The following is a 20,435-nucleotide window of genomic DNA, read 5'->3' on the forward strand; positions in this document are numbered from 1 at the left end:
CTAATTTCATAGCTTGCAACAGTAACATTTACTGTTAAGATAGTGCCTCTTTTTAACAAATCTTGTTGTCCAACGAACTAATTATAAATTTGTTTTTTTGTTTTTTACCCTAATTCGTTAAGAAACTGGTTAAGTTTTTCAGATTTTTTGAATCATGGTGCCTCTTTAAATTATATTCTTTGCACACTAAAACAGATTCATTACATACTAAGCATACTGGCACCAAATTAAATGTTGACCAAGCTGTATTTCGCTATCAATATTTTGTGGCGAATCCTTTGTTGTCGATCACAGCCTTGCATCTTCGAGGCATAGATTCGATCAGGTGGTCAATGAAACTATGTGGAATCGCTGCCTAGGCTTTTTGGATTTGTTCAAACAGTTGATCCTTATTACAAACACCTTCACGATTAATTCTGCGGTTGACGATCTCCCACAAGTTCTCGATAGGGTTGAGATCCGGAGATTGAAGCGGCCAATCCATCACCGATAGGTGGTTGTCTTGAAACCACTGCTTGACTACTTTTGCAGCGTGTTTCGGATCGTTGTCTTGCTGAAAAACCCATTTTATTGGCATATTCCATTCAGCATGAGGTAACATAACATCTTTCAGGATATTTTTATACATGAAACGATCCATTATTCCATCGTTTCAATGTATTGGACCTAGACCGTTAGCAGAAAAACACCCCCAGACCATTACATTGCCTCCGCCATGCTTCACGGTCTTATGGCAGTAACGTAAATCGAGGCGTTTTTCGGCCGGTCGACGTACACGGCGAATGCCCTCGCTCCCAATGATGTTGAACTTCGATTCATCACTGAACAGGTCAGTTCGCCATTTCTGCACATTCCAGTCAATATGAGATGTAGCAAACAGGAGTCTTTTCTTCTGGTTTTTTAGTGAAATCAGCGGTTTCTTTGCAGGGCGTCGAGAAAACAATCCGGCTTCAACAGCACGACGTCTGATTGTTCGTTCCGATACAGGCAGCTCTAATTGCTTTTGTATCTCGCCTGATGATATCCAGGGATCCTTCTTGACGAATCTGACGATCATAGAATCGTCTCTAGAAGTGGTGGAACGCGGTCTTCCACCTTTGTTATCTGCTGCCAACTTCCCCGTAGAACGATATTTGGAACATAGTCTTGATACGGTCCATTTTTTCACGCGATGTTTATCACAAATACTTTTTTGTGACATTCCACTTACGTAATCGCCAATAAATTCTTTCTTAGTTCCAATCCAAGACTGTCGGGAGCTATTTTTGCACTTGAAGTCATAAAAATAATACAAACAATCACGCTTCTCAAGGCTTACCGTGTTACATTTACCTTGCGATGATACAATAATGCTCTGTGGAACACAACGTCTTGGTTGGATGTGGACTGTATTGTTGTAATGAAACACTTATTGTATTTCACTTCTTGTATTGATGTTCTTTGATAAAACACTTTGATAAAACTCACTTCGATAAACTGTCTTGATAATACTGACTGATTGACTTCCATATACTGACTCAATTACAGGTCGATTTACATGTCTCTTATATAGTAAAATGAACCTGTGTGAACTTGTTCTGAAAGATTCTAGATGCTTCTTTTCGATGCTTTTGAAAGCATCTGAAGCTTCTGAATGCGTCTGGATGCTTCTAAATGTTTCTGGATATTTCTGGATGCTACTGGATGCTTCCAGATGCTTCTTCTGGAAACTTCTGGAAGCTTCTGCAAACTTCTGGATACTTTCTTTAATAATTAAAAAACTTCCGTGACGTTGACACGGGCCAGACTTAAGAAAATAAAACAAACCAAAAAAGTTGCACTTGTTTTGTCCGCTGCAAAATGGCACTTGTTAACGAAATTCTGCCTGTGTGCTGTCACCTGTCAGCTGATTGCTCATGTCTGGCATGCTATGACTCCAGACTCCTGAACTGTTTGCTGTGGTAGTATAGTTCGTTTCGTTTTCAAGACATGTAAAATTAGGAACACTTTTTAGCATTGTTCGATGTTGGTTGCAAATGTTTTGTCCAATACTGTTTTTTTTTTGGTCTTTAAGATAGCTAACTTCCAGACATGGAGAAAACTCTAAACATTTACATATTTATACTTATGTCAAATAAGGATGTTTTGCAAAAAGTTGCGATGATTGGAGGCTGGGAACTAAAAAGCCCCAAAACTTGTGCCCCTCCCTGCCCCAAACGTGAGAGCAACAAATTGATGAAGTATTTTTTATACTACTATTAACTAGACTTATATTCATCGATAAATTTTAAATTTCATAGTAAAATATTTTAGCTTTCAAAAGTAACCATATAAAGTTAGAACCCCCCTCAATTTGAGGGGGTTGTAAAGTTTATATTGCCATTAATTTTGAACGCTAAAATATATATCTAATACTATGAAACTTAATAGTTTCATAGTATTATCTATATATTATAGAGAATAGTACAAAAAATATTTCATCAACTTGTTGCTTATATATATATATATATATATATATATATATATATATATATATATATATATATATATATATATATATATATATATATATATATATATATATATATATATATATATATATATATATATATATATATATATATATATATATATATATATTTATATACATATTATTTTTTTTTTTTTTTTTTTTTAGGTGCCCCAAGAAGTTCTAGCGGTCTTGTCACAGAGCACCGCGGAAGTGCATTTAACCAGGAAATTCACGCCTCCTTCCTTACCGTGACGTGAAACTATGTCCAGAGCTCGATTTGAACATGGATCTCCTGCTTATAATGCAAGCGTTCTAACCATATATATATATATATATATATATATATATATATATATATATATATATATATATATATATATATATATATATATATACATATATATAACCATATATATATATATATATGTGTGTGTATATATATATACATATATTTATATATATATATATATATATATATATATATATATATATATATACATATATATAACTAAAGCGTTCTAACCATATTATATATATATATATATATATATATATATATATATATATATATATATATATATATATATATATATATATATATATATATATATATATATATATATATATATATATGTATGTATATATATATGTATGTATATATACATATATATAACCATATATATATATATATATATATATATATATATATATATATATATATATATATATATATATATATATATATATATATATATATATAATATGTATATAAATATATATATATATAAATGTATATATACACCTATATATATATGTGTATATATATATATACATATATTTATATATATATATATATATATATATATATTTATATATATATATATATATATATATATATATATATATATATATATATATGTATATATATATATATATATATGTATATATATATATATATATATATATATATATATATATATATATATATATATATATATATATATATATTTATATATATATATATATATATATATATATATATATATATATATATATATATATATATATATATATATATATATATATATATATATATATATATATATATATATATATATATATATATATATATATATAGTGATCGACCGAAACTGAAATTTGAGCCGAAAACAAAAGTACCGAAATTTCGGTTCAGTGAAGCCGTAGCCGAAACCGAAACCGAAATTTCGGCCGAAATTTGAAAAAGAATGTTTAAAATCCCTGAACCTTTTATGATCACCGAATTAAAGTAAAAAAAACTATTTTACATATATCTAAGCAATCACCATGAAACATAGTTTGATAAAAACTATAATTTCAATAATTAAAGGTAATAATTGAAGTATTTTCTCTGCGGAATACATTTTTTTTTTATGTTTTCTGGCAAAAGTCTGTTTTTTTCATTTGAAAGAATGTCTCCAGCAGTTAAAAACAACCTTTTTACTTCGGTAGATGTTGGTCGAGGTTTTAGGAATCTCTTTGCTACTTTTGCCAAACCAAACTTTGCTTTTAATGTTGTTTTCTAATATAAATCTATGAAACTTCAGACCTTCTTCGGAGTTTGAATCAATTTTTAAGATTTTGTCAACCCAACCAGGCATTGCAAATTGCAACATTTCAGCCCTCTGTTGTTTTGTTCTAGTGTCAAATAAGGGTATTGTTCTTTTTTTAATTGTAATAGGCTCAACTTGATCTGAAGTTGGTATATTTTCAGGACTGCCGGTAGTTGTGAGTATTGCTTTTTCAGTTAGGAGATTTTTTAGAGTAAATGACTTCTTAAATGTGATGAAAGTCCGCTAAGTGATTGAAGTTTTAGATTGTGCGATCCACGAGATACTTTCAAATTGCAGATATTGTAAGTTCCATGTTTGAAATCACTACCTGTCACGGTAAAATGATTCCATAAACTAGTTTTTTATCTATTACTTTTCATTGTAAAATTTAGCACTGAGAAACTTTTGATGAAACTATTGGTTTGGGTTGCTTTACTTAAATGTTAACTCATTTTAAGAATGATTTTGAGAATAGTAATTTAAAACTATTATGTAACGTGATTTCAATTAAAATTTCTACAATTGTCATAATTAAAAATTGATTTACTAACAAACGATTAAAATTAGGAAACCGTCATCCCACTCTAAATTAAAACTTAAAAAAAAATCTTATAAAAGTTTCGGCTTATTTCGGTTGCGGTTTGAACCAAAATTTCGGCCGAAACAGGAAAAGTAAAAAAATTATTGAAGCAGAAATTTCGGTTTCGGCCGAAGCCGAAAGTTTCCGTTCACTATATATATATATATATATATATATATATATATATATATATATATATATATATATATATATATATATATATATATATATATATATATATATATATATATATATATATATATATATATATGCATATTTATATATATATATATATATATATATATATATATATATATATTTATATATATATATTTATATACATATATTTATATATATATATATATGTATATATATATATATATATATATATATATATATATATATATATATATATATATATATATATATTTATATTTATATTTATATAATAAAAGGTCTACCTGCTGAAACACCCCGTGGTAAATTATTTAGGCGCCCGGTTATTTTAATATTATTATGCAAATAAAGTATAATGTATTAAAATTACTTTTTGGAATAAATTTAACTTTCCAAAATTCTTTTTTTTTGTCTTCCTGAAATTAAATAAACTTTCCAAAATCTAATATTATTTTTGAAATTAATTTAGGTTATCAAATATTGTTTTGTTTTTTTCGAAATTAATTTCACTTTTCGAAATTCTGATTTTTCTTTCGAAGTTAATTTCACTTTTCGAAATTCTGTTTTTTCTTTCGAAATTAATTTCGCTTTTCGAAGTTCAATTTTTTATTTCGAAATTAATTTAACATTTCGAAATTCCTTTTTTATTTCCGAAATTAATTTGGCTAGTTCGATTATTTTCATAAGTTTTTATAGATTTCGAAAAAAAAAAAAGTATTTCGGTACCGTTTTAATCGAAAATTTTCGAAATTTGCAATTTCGATAATGAAACCCTACTATTTTTGTGATTTTTTAAAATTGATTTTTGAGCGATCTATAAATGCAATTTACTAACGGTTTGAAGCATTAACTTAAGAAATCGTTCACATTTCAAAAATAAGTTTAAAGTTTTCACCAATTGCTATAGATGATTTGAAATATTCAAAACTGTTTATGTACCGCCATGCGGGTCACTCGTCATTTAGAAACAAATTTTATGAACCGCCATACGGGTCACTCGTCACGAAAGGATTAAAATAATTTCAAAGCAGCCGTAGCGCAGTGGAAGCACTTCCCTCAGAAGCAAAGGATCCGTGGTTCAAACCCCATTTCTAGGCAAGTTTTGCGATATCGGTTAGGAAGGAGGCATGAACTTCCAATTAAATGCTCATCCGCGGCGCTCTGTGATAAGGACCGTAAGGACTTGTTGGAACACCTAAATAAAATTAAAAAAAAAAAATACAAGTTTTGCAACAAAATTGTTTGTTCTGTGTTCAGCTACATTTTAAAATCAATTATACTCGTACAGAACCTGAAGTCAACTTTTTTTGTCTTACTGTGTATATTGAATTAAGCAATAATTTCACTGTTTATTGTCGTGATGTCTACTACCACATAACAATTTAATGAAAATGGTTTTTGTATTAAGTATCGTTATACATAGCAACACTCGATATTTAAACATGGTTATAAATGATAAAACAAGAAGACAAATTCAAATAAATGGTATTATACAATTTAGCAATTTAATTAAGTTGAAACATCTGGTATAGTATATAAACTTATCTTTATAAATTTCTTATAATAAATTACAATATTTCTAGGGGTTATATATACCCTCGTTATTCAAGTAATATAAAAAACCGTTAAAAAAAAACAAACAAACAAATAATAAAACTTCAATGTAATGTGTTCTTGCGTCTTAAAAAAGAAAAATAAGGTTTCCAAAACGACGATGTGACGTAATCTCCGTCGTCTTCATTCAAACCGCCTTCATTTGGAGAACACTGGTTAAACTGTATTTCTAAGGACTCTCTCACTTTTCTCTTAAAATAGTCTTCCTCTACTTTAACAGTGTTGTTATTATTCCAGCCAAAGGCACCATGGCAATTTCTGGAATGCCCCGCTACGACCGAATTTTTCCATTTTCCCTCAAAAGTATGTTTTTGATGTTGGCAAATGCGAGTTGAAACCTTAAGTTTTGTTTCACCTACATAGAGCTTTCCACACGAACACTCCAGTTTGTAGACTCCTGGGTAAGAGTTGTTGGGAAGTCGAGGCTTATTTTTTTGAGTTATTAATTGTTGAAGGTTTTTTGGTGATTTAAAAACTGGAGTATATCCTACACTTTTAAATATCTGTTTTAATTGATTACTTAATTTTGGTACCCATGGTAGAGAAATATAATTTGGTTCTAGTTTTTTGATGTTATTGTTGTTGTTTTGCTTATTGCTTTTTATTTTTTGACAATGTTTTGAAGTATTTTTTTATTATAACCGTTTTCTGTAAACATTTCTGTTAGAAACTTTAATTCATGATTTATGTGTTCTTTACTGCATAATGCAAAAGCTCTTTGGATAAAACCTTTAAATACACCATAAATTATTTTTGGATCGTGACAAGAATTTGCACATTAGTTATTGCATCGTTGCGATAGATATTAAAAAGATATGTTCCGGATTTGTTATTTGTTATTGAGAGATCGAGAAAATTTATTGCGTGTGAATCACTTTTTTTTTCAATTGTATATTTGATATTTGTGTGTTGATGTAGAAGTAGATCTTTTTTAACTTTTATCATTAAGCATTTACTAAATTTACTCTTCAATGGATTTTTTACACGAAGAAATCTTGGGATGATGCAATGTTTAACACATCTTTGAAGAAATATCCATTGATTTTTTGATTTTGCTGCGTTTTTCTTTGCGTTTTTTAATGCGTTGATGTTATGATATAATCCAATACTATAATTGGCGACAATATAATTACTCAAAATACATACCCAAAAGCTAGCAAAAAAAAGATATTTCAACAACATAATTTTAATCAAAAAATTAGAAGAATTGATAAAATCATGTGTAAATAATGAAGTTTTTCAAAAAATTACAAACATTACAGATAAGTCCTACGAATATATGTTTTTGCGATCGAGAAATAAACTAAAAAACAAATTTGATTTATTAATCAAGGAAAGTAGATATAAAGATAATAATAACCAAAGAAAGTACAAGTTTATAAAAGAAGTAACACTTAGTTTATGTGCTGATAATATCCCAACACATCACAAAAAATTACTAGATTTAGGACCTAACTTTGTTCCTATTCCGAGTAAAGTTCCATATATGGATATAATAAGTATAACTGAAACGGCAGCTTTAAAGTTAAAATATTCAAACAAAAATACTGATGCAAATAAACTTAGACAAGATGTACTTCGAGTTTTGAAAATTCATAAACCAGTTTCTACAAATTTAAATAAGGATCAGTTTAAAGCTCTCAAAGAACTTAAGTCTAGCAACACAATTAGTATTTATCCGTTCGATAAAGAATCAGGCTTTGTTCGAATTAATAAAACCGATGCTCTTAAAAAAATTGAAGAACAATTCGGAAAATCTAAAATCATAAACTATGATCCAACTTAAAAACTCCTTCGCAAAGTTCAGAATACTTTACGAAATCTGAAAACAAAGTTTACAAAAAATGAATATAGATCAATTTATCCAAGTGACGCCACTCCTCCACGATTATATGGTGTCATCAAAGCACGCAAACCAAATAATAACTACCCAATGCGAATTATAGTAAGCACAATAGGATCACCTACATATAAATTATCAAATTATTTAGTAAATCTCATCCAACCTACCTCCAATCTTAAAAAAACAAAACTTCGAAATTAAAAACAGTTTGTTGAATGTGCTCAACCATGGTATATCGATCCTGGTGAATTTCAAGTTTCATTCGATATTGTTAATCTTTACCCTTCAATACCAGTTAAAGAATCAATCGATATTTTATTAGAACAACTCCGTAACAGTCCTGTCTTTAAATCAACATTATCTTTTTCAGAAATAAAAATACTTTTAGATTTGTGTTTGTCAAATAGTTATTTTTTACATGAAAGCAACATACACACATTGGAAGATGATGGTCCTATAGGTTTATCATTAATGGTAGTAATGGCAGAGAGTTTTTTACAACATTATGAAGAAAAAGCGTTACTACAGGCACAATATCTTACACCACAAATATGTGTAAAATCATTTAAAAGGTATGTAGATGATATCCATTCCCGTTTTACAAATGAGGCAGAATCAGAACGTTTTCTCGACTTGTTAAATAATCAACACACAAATATCAAATATAAAATTGAAAAAGAAGGTGATTCACACGCAATAAATTTTCTCGATCTCTCAATAACAAATAACAAATCTGGAACATATCTTTTTAATATCTATCGCAAAGATGCAATAACTAATGTGCAAATAAAGCCGCATTCTTGTCACGATCCAAAAATAATTTATGGTGTATTTAAAGGTTTTATCCAAAGAGCCTTTTTAAGAGGTTTTATCCAAAAACCTTATTTTTTTTTAAGACGCAAGAACACATTACATTGAAGTTTTAATATTTGTTTGTTTGTTTTTTTTAACGTTTTTTTATAATACTTGAATAACGAGGGTATATATAACCCCTAGAAATATTGTAATTTATTATAAGAAATTTATAAGGATAAGTTTATATAATATACCTGATGTTTCAACTTAATTACAATTTAGCAATAAAATGTTAATTGTAAAGACTACTCAGATCACATTAACTTCACTTTGCGGGCTTTCTTCATCGCAAAACTAGAGATAACATCTTCATACAATAAAGTCTTGGCAAGGCCGTGTTCAATTGAAGATCACCTCAAGTTTAGTAAAGCATTCTTCAGTCATAGTTGATCGCAGTTTGGATTTTTATTTTTTATTTTTAACTCTGGTTCACTCCCAACAAGCAACCACTATTAAGTTGGGAGATACTAGAAAAAAAGAATATAGTTATAGAGCAAGGAAAATGTTGACAGAAGACTTAAAAAGTTGAAGGTTGTATGAATCAGGAAAATACGAAGATGGGAAAGAATTCCAAAGGAATGAAGTGCTGGGAAAAAAGATCGACGAATAAAAGTTTTTAGAGCACGCAGGGACAGATACAATAAATAAATGAGACTTAGCTGAATGACGAGTCATTCAGCCAAGTATCATTTGTTATGGTAAATAATCATCATCTTTAAAAACTTTTGGATTGAATTGCTCAATGAAAGCTTCTCAAAATACTGTTTATATATTAGATGCTAAAAAGCTTTTTATATATTTTATGAACTTGGAGCACTTTTATCATTTAAAATTTAATTTTACGTGATAAAAGTGTTTTAACTTCTTTTTTTGTTTTAATACCTATAACGGCGAGAAAATACAAAGTTTATTTATATACATACAAACTAATAATAATATAATCATGTAATATAAAAATACAATAAAATCTATTTAAAAAAAGTTTAAAAACTCATATTAAAAAACTAATAAAAAACAATGAAAGAATATGTTAAAAAGATATACAATATATATAAAGATAGTAATTGCTAAACAGAAAGTATCATTTGTACATCGCTAATGTGTTTATTCGTATCATGTTTTAATCATTCGAAAGGGTGCTTTTTTGAGTGGTATAGACTTTATGTTGGCAACACTTTTTTAACAGGCGGCTGTAAAGTGGTTTATGTTCAGTTTGGTTTGGCATTTCAACATGAATAGACTGACGCCTGAGCAACGCTTCCAAATTATGCAAATTTATTTTGAAAATCATGGTTCTGTTCAAAATACCTACTGTGTTCTGTTCAAAATACCTATCGCGCACTACGTCCATTTTACAGTCAACATAATCGTCCGTCAGCAACCGTATTCACATCCCTCCGTTAAACCCTGCACACTGTGAACCAGAGAGACCGCTAGGTTTTATGTCGTATCACTCAACCAAAACTTTTTTCATCTTCACTGTCTAGGAATCCTATCTGTAAAAATATTTAAATAATGTCATTATTTATTTATGCACTAAAAAATAGCCTTCACATTCAACGATTTGTTGAAGCATCTCCAGATTGGGAAAACTTAGGGATTAAAGCTTTAACACAAAAAAATTACATGTGTATTACACAAAAAAGATAACAATAATTTCTAATTTATATATTAGTCAATTTAATATTAGCTGCACTTAATTTTACAAAAAAAATTACTTAACTTATAATGGTTACACATTACATAGTTACAATATCTGTATGTCATTACAAATTCATGGTGGAGGATTTTTTTTTTTCTTTCTCTTAACATATAAAATATATTCATAGAAAAGGTTAGAACATTCTGAAAGTGCACTTTTGTGATTAATACTTATAAATTACCTTTTCTACATTATAAAAATGTGATATGGATTCCTCAAGATCATTCAATTTGCCAAAAATATTAGGTTCTACGGCAGTCTTATTCCCTAATCCTTTCCGAAGAGAAGATATTAGCTGTTTGGTGTCGTTAATAGAAAGTTCCAATATTACTTGAAGTTCTTTTATAACCTGTAAAGATACTTGTTTTACTGTTCTTCGGTTTGCCTTGTAGGCAGGACATCCAACAGTTACAACCAATGGATTTCCACCAGTTGATAAAGAAAAAGTTGCTTCTTTTGGAATGCAGTCAGCTTTCATCTTATCTTTTAATAAACTTGAAGCAACTTGTTCAGCTTGAATGCTTCCCAAACTCTTGGCAAGAGAGATCAAGTTTGTTACAGCAACTGAAGATGAACAGTTGTGGATGTATCCAGGTGCTAACATTGAGAAACATTTTCCACAGAGCTTTAAGTTATCTGGTGAAGAAAATATGATTGGTTCTGTTTCACTACTTTGGAGCATTGAAGCTGAATTCCTGGACAGCATTTTCCACTCAACCTTCAAAAGTGGTATTTAAATACATAATTATGTAAAGATAAATGCTTCATTACAATGAATGATTTAATATAGTGGTATGGTTTTTTAAATAAAAAGGTAAAAAGAAAACAATAAATTTTTTAGAGATTAATAGGCTTACTTTATAATAACACTTTAATAAAGTTAATGAATTTAGAAAATCTTTTTATTTTTTAAATATGAGAATTACCTTTGATACTCTCTCTCCCCACGAGCCTCTGGGTGTATTTCCCAACTTCATCAAGTAAAGGTTTCTTCTACAACTAGAGCAAACTACAGTTGGTTAATTACAAATTTTAAGGGAATACCCAGGATATATATACAGCTTCATCAGATCTTCTATTGTAGAATTTACAGGGTATAAAGACTTGGACCTCGCTCCAAAAAATTCCCAGCAGCAGCAAAAGTCATTTCTTTCAAAGACAGCAGCCGATGAGCTAGCAACAGCCATTTTCGTTTATTAAATAAAATTTAAATGAAAATGGCTGCTGCTAGCTAATGATTAAAACATTAATTAAATCCAAAAAATAACACGGGTGTCTTGTTTCAAATGACATGGTTTTATAAAAAATATGTAATTTTGAGAAACATGTAATTTAAAATGCAATCTTCAGAAAAAGTTATTGTAAACTTTTTTTTGATTTTTTTAAAAAATTGATTTCACAGCATTTGATTCTTAAATAAGTATAAGTAAGAGTTATTTGTATCACTTGATAAAAGACACCCGTTGTTTATTGTTATTTTTGCATAAGACTTACGCTTTTCATTACCTACAATTTATCTCGTCATTACGACGACTTTTTTTTACCGATTTTTTAGTAGCTTTTTTAAGCATTTATTCAAGGCTTTTAATTATCATTTTTAACATGTTAACACGCAATTTTGATTTAAAAAACATTTCTAATGATCAATATAAACTAATACTAAACTAACGAAAAAAGTTTTGGTTGAGTGACACGACATAAAACCTGGCGGTCTCTCTGGTTCACAGTGCTGGTGAAGAAGATATGATTGGTTCTCTTTCACTACTTTGGAGCATTGAAGCTGAATTCCTGGTCAGCATTTTCCACTCAACCTTCAAAAGTGGTATTTAAATACATAATTATGTAAAGATAAATGCTTCATTACAATGAATGATTTAATATAGTGGTATGGTTTTTTTAAATAAAAAGGTAAAAAGAAAAAACAATAAATTTTTTACTTTATAATAACACTTTAATAAAGTTAATGAGTTTAGAAAATCTTTTTATTTTTTAAATATGAGAACTATCTTTGATACTCTCTCTCCCCACGAGCCTCTGGGTGTATTTCCCGACTTCATCAAGTAAAGGTTTCTTCTACAACTGGAGCAAACTACAGTTGGTTAATTACAAATTTCAAGGGAATACCCAGGATATATATACAGCTTCATCAGATCTTCTATTGTAGAATTTACAGGGTATAAAGACTTGTTTCAAGTGACATGGTTTTATAAATAAAATTTTTTTAAAAATATGTAATTTTGAGAAACATGTAATTTAAAATGCAATCTTCAGAAAAAGTTATTGTAAACTTTTTTTTGATTTTTAAAAAAAATTGATTTCACAGCATTTGATTCTTAAATAAGTATAAGTAAGAGTTATTTGTATCACTTGATAGAAGACACCCGTTGTTTATTGTTATTTTTGCATAAGACGCTTTTTATTACCTACAATATATGTCGTCATTACGACGACTTTTTTTTACCGATTTTTTAGTAGCTTTTTTAAGCATTTATTCAAGGCTTTTAATTATCATTTTTAACATGTTAACACGCGATTTTGATTTAAAAAACATTTTTAATGATCAATATAAACTAATACTAAACTAATGAAAAAAGTTTTGGTTGAGTGACACGACATAAAACCTGGCGGTCTCTCTGGTTCGCAGTGAATGATAAAAAAATTCCTATTAAAACGTTTTTTGAACGCTTTTTGAACGTTTTACTTATTCAAAATGTTCCTTATAAACGTACTTATACAAAACTTTCCAAACGTTTGAAAAACGTACTTGTGCCCACTAGGATATATATATATATATATATATATATATATATATATATATATATATATATATATATATATATATATATATATATATATATATATATATATATATATATATATATATATATATATATATATATATATATATATATATATATATATTATATATATATATATATGAAGAGTACAAAAACGGGAAAAAACGGCATAAATTTAAGAAAGTATTCATGAATCATTTATAAAAGTCTTTGTATAAAGTTAGGAAAAAAAAAATTTTAATAAAAGTTATAAATATTTTATTAAAAATGTAAGCTTCAGATAAATTAATCCGTTTTAAGTATCCTTACCAATCTCTAGCGACATTGGTAAGGAAGGAGGCGTGAACCTCTAGTTAAATGCCCTCCCGCGGTGCTCCGTGATAAGACCGTAAGGACTTCTGAAAGCACCTAAATAAAATTAAAAAAATGAAATAATTAAATTTTATTTTGAATAGATCATGTAGTAATTAGCTTAAAATACAGAATGGTTTCAGACGGCAAAATCAAAGTAAAACGTGGTTCTGCAAAATATTTTATTGGAAATCGAATGAAATTGAAATCTCACCATAAACACGATAATGGGTTACTTTGGGGGTTTGTACTGTCCGCTCGAGACGCTTTTAGAATGGGAACTTTTTATGTTAGATTCTAGGATACTTAAAACGCAAGTTAGTAAACTTAAAACTTAGTTACTAAACGTATGGAAGATGAGAAAAATAGCACGAAAACTAGTTAACGGAGCTGGTTAAAGGAGGAATTTGTAGGCTTGAAAAATGGGCCCAAAACAAGATTGCCGTTGATCCCGATTTTTATAAGCGATTTTTTTTAGCGAATTTTTTTTAGCGATGAAGCTCACTCATCGCTGAATGGATACGTCAATAAACAGAACTGCCGTAATTGGAGTGATGATAATCCTTGAGTGTATGTTAAGTCAACGTTTCATCCAGAAAAACTGACTGTTTGGTTTGCTTTATGGGCTAGTGGAATAATTGGACGTACTTCTTTAAAAAAAATGCTGACCAGAAAGTTACAGTCAATGGTGACCGCTATAGAGCCATGTTTACTGATTTTTATGTTTATCGATTGAACAACTATGATTTTTCTTTGAAAAACCAGAAAGTACAGAAATTGGACAATAATTAGTTATATTTGATAATTCCCCCCCCCCCCCCCCTTTAAATATTGGTGTAACTTTGGCTATCTTTAGTTGATCAGAAAATATACCTTGTTTAATTGAACAACTAAAGACCTGAAAGAGTAAAGTTTTTATGATCTTGTAAGAACTGATTATAACGTTACCATTTATTTGATCTGGGCCTATCGATTTATTGATTTTTAGCATTTTGTTAGCACATTCAAACTCTTTAATCGAAAGTTCAAAGTTATTAAGTATAGAAATTATCGGAAGATTAAGATCATTAATTGCGTTAGTTATAATTATTTAGTTATAAATATTTTTTTCTAAATTTGGACCAATTGTTACAAAAAAATTATTTATTTGATTTGCTATATCTTTAGGATTATATAAGAAATCATCATTGTTTTTAATAAATTTTGGTAAGTTGCATGTTTTAATTTTTTGATTGCCAGTAATTTCATTTAAAATTTGCCATGTGCGTTTAGCATTATTCTTAAACTTCTCTAATAAGTTTGAATAGTATTTTTTTTTTAAGTTTTTTTTTTTACTTTCAAAATGCTTTACATAATTTTTATAAATTTCCTTTTTTTTATCTGTTTTTGACTTTAAATACTTTATATACAATTTTTGTTTAACTTTGGAAGATTTCCGGAGTTCTTTAGTATTCCATGGTGACTTTAAGCTTTTTTTGTTTAAGTTAACTTTGTATTGTGGAAAGTTTGCATCATAAACTTCATAGAATGTTCTAAAGAATGAGTTATAAACCACATTTGCTTCCGACGAAAAATTTATATGTTTCCAATGTAGTAATGATAGTTGTTCATTAAATGATGCAATATTTACTTCACTGAAACAGCGTTTTAGGATAACTTGTTTATTTATTTGTAATTGTTCAATATCAGTATTTATTACAAAGAAGATAGGAAAATGATCTGAAACATCATTTTTAATTAACCCTTTTTTAAGAGATTCATTAAAAGTGTCTGTTGTCATAATATTATCTATTAAAGATACCGACTTTAAAGTTACTCTTGTTGGTTTATTAATAAGCGGAATTGCACCGTTTTCAAATAAATCATTATAAAAACTATTAATTTTGGAATTTACGTGATATTTTAATGCGTCTAAATTTATGTCACCAATAATGTAATTTAATTTCTTTTCTATTGTACATTTTGTTATAATATCAGTAATTAAAAAGGACTTGAAACTATTTATTTCACCAGATGGTGGGCGATAACAGCAACTTAAAAGTATATTTTTAGTTTTTTTGGCTAAAATTTCAATTGTTAAAACCTCTTTATCGGCATCAGAAATACTCATGCCAGGCCTATTTATAAACCGCATTCCTTCACTTACATAAAAAAGTACTCCACCGCCTCGTTTTTTTGTTTTACGTGCTAAAGAAACAGGATTAAGACCTGGCAGGTGAAGATTCGAGTTAGATATAGCCTCGTCAGAACTACACCAAGTTTCTGTTAGGCATATAACGTTAAAAATATTTAAAGTTTCCTCAATATTATTCTTAAAATTTTCAAAATTCTTTTTTAAACTTCTCAAGTTAAAATGCACATTTAAACGATCTCGCTCAAGAAATTCTTTTAGTTCATTGTTGTAAAAATAAAAACAATTCTTTAACAAAGCACCTGCTTTACTAAAATAAATTGAATCAGTTTCATTGTTCATTGTTTGAAAAAAGTCAAAAGAATTAAACTCAAAATTATTTGCATGTTTTGAGTCCATTTTTTAGTTTTTAAATATAGAAATAAAAGTTAAGAGTAAGAGTTTAAGCTTAAGATAAATGTAAATGTTACATTCATTTAAAAATATCAAGTTAATAATTTGAAGAATAAAAAAATTCAAAAATATCCCATAAAATATTAAGTATAAAAAAATAAAAAATTAATTTATACTTGGCGATTTTTTGCGTCAATTTTCTTTTCTGCCCATTCACGAATGATAAGTTTGTCGTAGGAGATAAACGCATACTTTCCTTGTTTTTTTCCTCTTAACATTTTATCTCTTAAATGAAATTTTTTGATGAAATTTTTCTTTTATTAAAAATAATTGTTGATGAATACAACTTTTTAATTATATACTCTTTTAACAGATGAGCGCATACGTCAATTAGGTATTTGTTTGAAACATGTTCAACTACTAAATATCTAAATGATTGAACTTAATAATTCAAATTTGCTAACTTTTTCTTCCATTAGTAAGTTGGGGTAAAAGATTCAAACGTTTCTCAAAAACTGCAAAGATAACATTGGGCAAGTCTCTTTTTTTCTTATCAATACTCTAAAGTATTCCATGTTTTTTTATTATCAATACTCTAACTATATCGATACAAAAAGGTTAGTTTAAAACAAATGTTCAACGAAAATTCAATTTAAGTCATAGTTTTACTGTATAGCCACCGGTCTATTACTAAACTTGTTACTAAAGTTTCCATACTTCCATACATAATTAGAAAAAGGCAAGCTTGTTTGGATATTGAAACAAACAGTGTTTGGCAATGGATAATCGACAAACTGTATTTTTTGACGTAAGAGCTTACGCTCTGTCAATTTCATGACTTACAAAAATCTTTATATTGCGGCTATATTCAAAAAACGGAAAAAGAAAAAAAGGGACACCATAAGTATTTTTTGTACGAAGGAATAGGTACATTGCTGGATCTGCTCAGACAAGGAGAAAACTCCATACATATATATGTTAATTCTTATTTCAAACAAGTGTGCTTTGCAAAAAATTGCAATTGTTGGAGCCTAAAAACAAAAAAGCCCCAAAATTTTGGTTACAACTGCCCCAAACGTGAGAGCAACAACTTGGTAAAATGATTTTTTTTGTTATTTATTAGCGTTCTAAAATTATGAGCTCATAAAATGGTCATAGTTATCAACTTGTTGCTCTCATGTTTGGGGCAGTTGTAGCCAAAATTTATTTGTAAGACTTATTTGTTCCCAGGCTCTAATCATCGCAATTTTTTGCAAAGCTTCTTTATTTGACATAAGTATCTCAAACACATAAAAATGATGGATTCGCCCTAAATATATGTGTATATATATATATATATATATATATATATATATATATATATATATATATATATATATATATATATATATATATATATATAATATATATATATATTAAACTTCAAAGTAAACTTTAATTTAGATACAAGAAAATAACATTAAAAAAAAGAAAAATTGGTTTCCAATAGTTGTAGAAATGTCGTGCGAGGGAAGAAAAACATAAATAAAATTATAAAACTTATACAAATTTATTTGAAAAGCTTCGTGAAAATGCAAAAAAAAAAAACTACTATTCAAACTTGCTTAATAAATATAAGCACAACTCAAAACGCGTCTGGCAAATCATGAAGGAGGTGTCTGGAAAACTTAAACCAAATAAAAAGTTTACTCCCAAATTTTATACGAATTGGTAACAAATTAATAAATGACTCAAATGATATTGCATTTGAATTTAATAAGCTTTTCACCACTATCGGGACAAAATTAAGCGATAGTATTTCATTTATTATAGATAAGTCAGTTAATGAGTGCAAAACATCAAGCTCTAATCTAAATTTTACTGAGTTAACTTTTAATGAATTTGGGGTTGCTTTTAAGTCATTAAAACGTAATAAAGCTACTGGGTATAATGATATTAACACAAATATTGTGATTGATTCTTACAATGTTATAAAAGATATTCTTTACAAAATCTTCAGAGCATCCATTGCAAAAGAGTCTTTTCCAGATAAACTAATAATAGCAAAAGTAACTGCAATCTTTAAGACCGTACAATTGATGGGGATCGTACAAATATAACAAATTATCGCCCTATTTCAGTTCTTCTGGTTTTTTCAAAAATTTTAGAAAGAATAATGTACAACCGAATCTACTCTTATCTTGTTGAAAATAAAATTCTATACGAAAACCAATTTGTTTTCAAAAAAAATAATTCAACCGAGGATGCCATTCTTCAACTAACGCGCAATATAACTGACTCTTTTAAAGACTCTTGTTTTACACTAGGAGTGTTTATTGATTTGTCTAAGGCATTTGATACTGTTAAAAAAAATAATCTCATATGGTATTAAAGATAAAACCCTGTAGATTGTTGTTAGTTGTATTTTTGTATACCTAATTCTTACATTTTATTAAGTCACTTTTTTTTTCTGTAGACAAATTAGAACAAACAATCAGTAAGTTTAGTTTAAATTGTTTTAGTTACTATATCATTTAAAAGTATTTGTATGCTGTGTTAGTATTCCTTGTTAGCTTTGAATTAACGTTTTGATTTAAAATTGGTATTTAGGTGAGTACGGCCAGCAGATACGTAAGTTTCATAGATTTCTATATTTTTCAACATATAACTAATTGATACATCATTACAAATATAAACTTCAAGTAAATGTTTTAATTTAAAATTGGTATTTAGGTGAATATGGCAAACAAATATGTAAGTTTTGTAGGTTTCAATATTTTAAAGTGTATACTTTGTTAATACATCATTATATAGATATTATAACTCGAAACAAATGTATTTTAAAGTTGAAATATATTCCATTCACATTCCAACAATTTTAATTTATTTTATTTATCTTTAGCAAACCTTACTTCGATAATTGGTGAGAGAATTTATATATATATATATATATGTATACATATATATATATATATATATATATATATATATATATATATATATATATATTATATATATATATATATATATATATATATATATATATATATATATATATATATATATATATATATATATATATATATATATTAATGGAAGGAGACTTATATTATGCCATTTAATTCATATTTAGTGTCACTGTCGTCTATTCCTACTGGTAAGGTTTATATATTCTTACTTTTCGATATGATTATAATTGCTAAATAATTGTGAGGTTATGTTGTGTATTGTTTTTTTATTTTTTAGTATCATCATCGTCCATTACTGTTGGTAAGTTTTATATATTATTATTTTTCAGTATAGTTTTAATTATAAAATAATTGTAAGGTTGTTTTGTGTATTGTCTTTTTATTTTTTTAGTATCATCTTCATCCGTTACTGTTGGTAAGGTTTATATATATATATATATATATATATATATATATATATATATATATATATATATATATATATATATATATATGTATGTATATATATATTGTTAATTACAAATAATTTTAAGTATGGTTTCAATTATTAAATAATTATAAAGTTATGTTGTGTATTGCATTTTTTGTTTTTTAGTATCAACTTCATTGGTTATAATGGGTAACGTTTTTATATTTTTATTTTCATATATGATTTTAATTTCTAAATTATTTTAAGGTTGTGCTATATTATTTAATTTTTTCTTATAAAGTTTTTCATATAACATTTTTTTATCATATAAGTCTATGCTATAGTATTTTATATTTTTATTTTTAGTGTCATCATCATCGAAACATTATATAGCAAGTGTTGTGACTTGCCAAAATAATATAGCAAGTGTTGTGACTTGCCTAAGTTACATAGCAAGTGTTGTGACTTGCCTAAATAATACAGCAAGTGTTGTGACTTGCCTAAATAATACAGCAAGTGTTGTGACTTGTTAAATTTTTTGATAGACGGCT

General features: G+C 27.6%; 1 protein-coding gene and 1 long non-coding RNA gene across 2 annotated transcripts; both read left to right on the forward strand.

Moving 5' to 3' along the window:
- Nucleotides 1-7,733: 7,733 nt before the first annotated feature.
- Nucleotides 7,734-8,240, forward strand: LOC136079391 (uncharacterized). The gene has a single exon (XM_065795126.1). It carries the CDS (start codon nucleotides 7,734-7,736, stop codon nucleotides 8,238-8,240), a length of 507 nt encoding a protein of 168 aa, XP_065651198.1.
- An 11,339-nt stretch (nucleotides 8,241-19,579) lies between these two features.
- Nucleotides 19,580-19,890, forward strand: LOC136079077 (uncharacterized). Its single transcript, XR_010637926.1, has 3 exons — nucleotides 19,580-19,663; nucleotides 19,753-19,776; nucleotides 19,867-19,890. It is a non-coding gene; the product is annotated as an uncharacterized LOC136079077 (long non-coding RNA).
- Nucleotides 19,891-20,435: the final 545 nt, after the last annotated feature.

Source organism: Hydra vulgaris, chromosome 04 (genome assembly GCF_038396675.1).
Source record: "Hydra vulgaris chromosome 04, alternate assembly HydraT2T_AEP".
In the NCBI taxonomy this organism is placed as follows: domain Eukaryota; kingdom Metazoa; phylum Cnidaria; class Hydrozoa; order Anthoathecata; family Hydridae; genus Hydra; species Hydra vulgaris.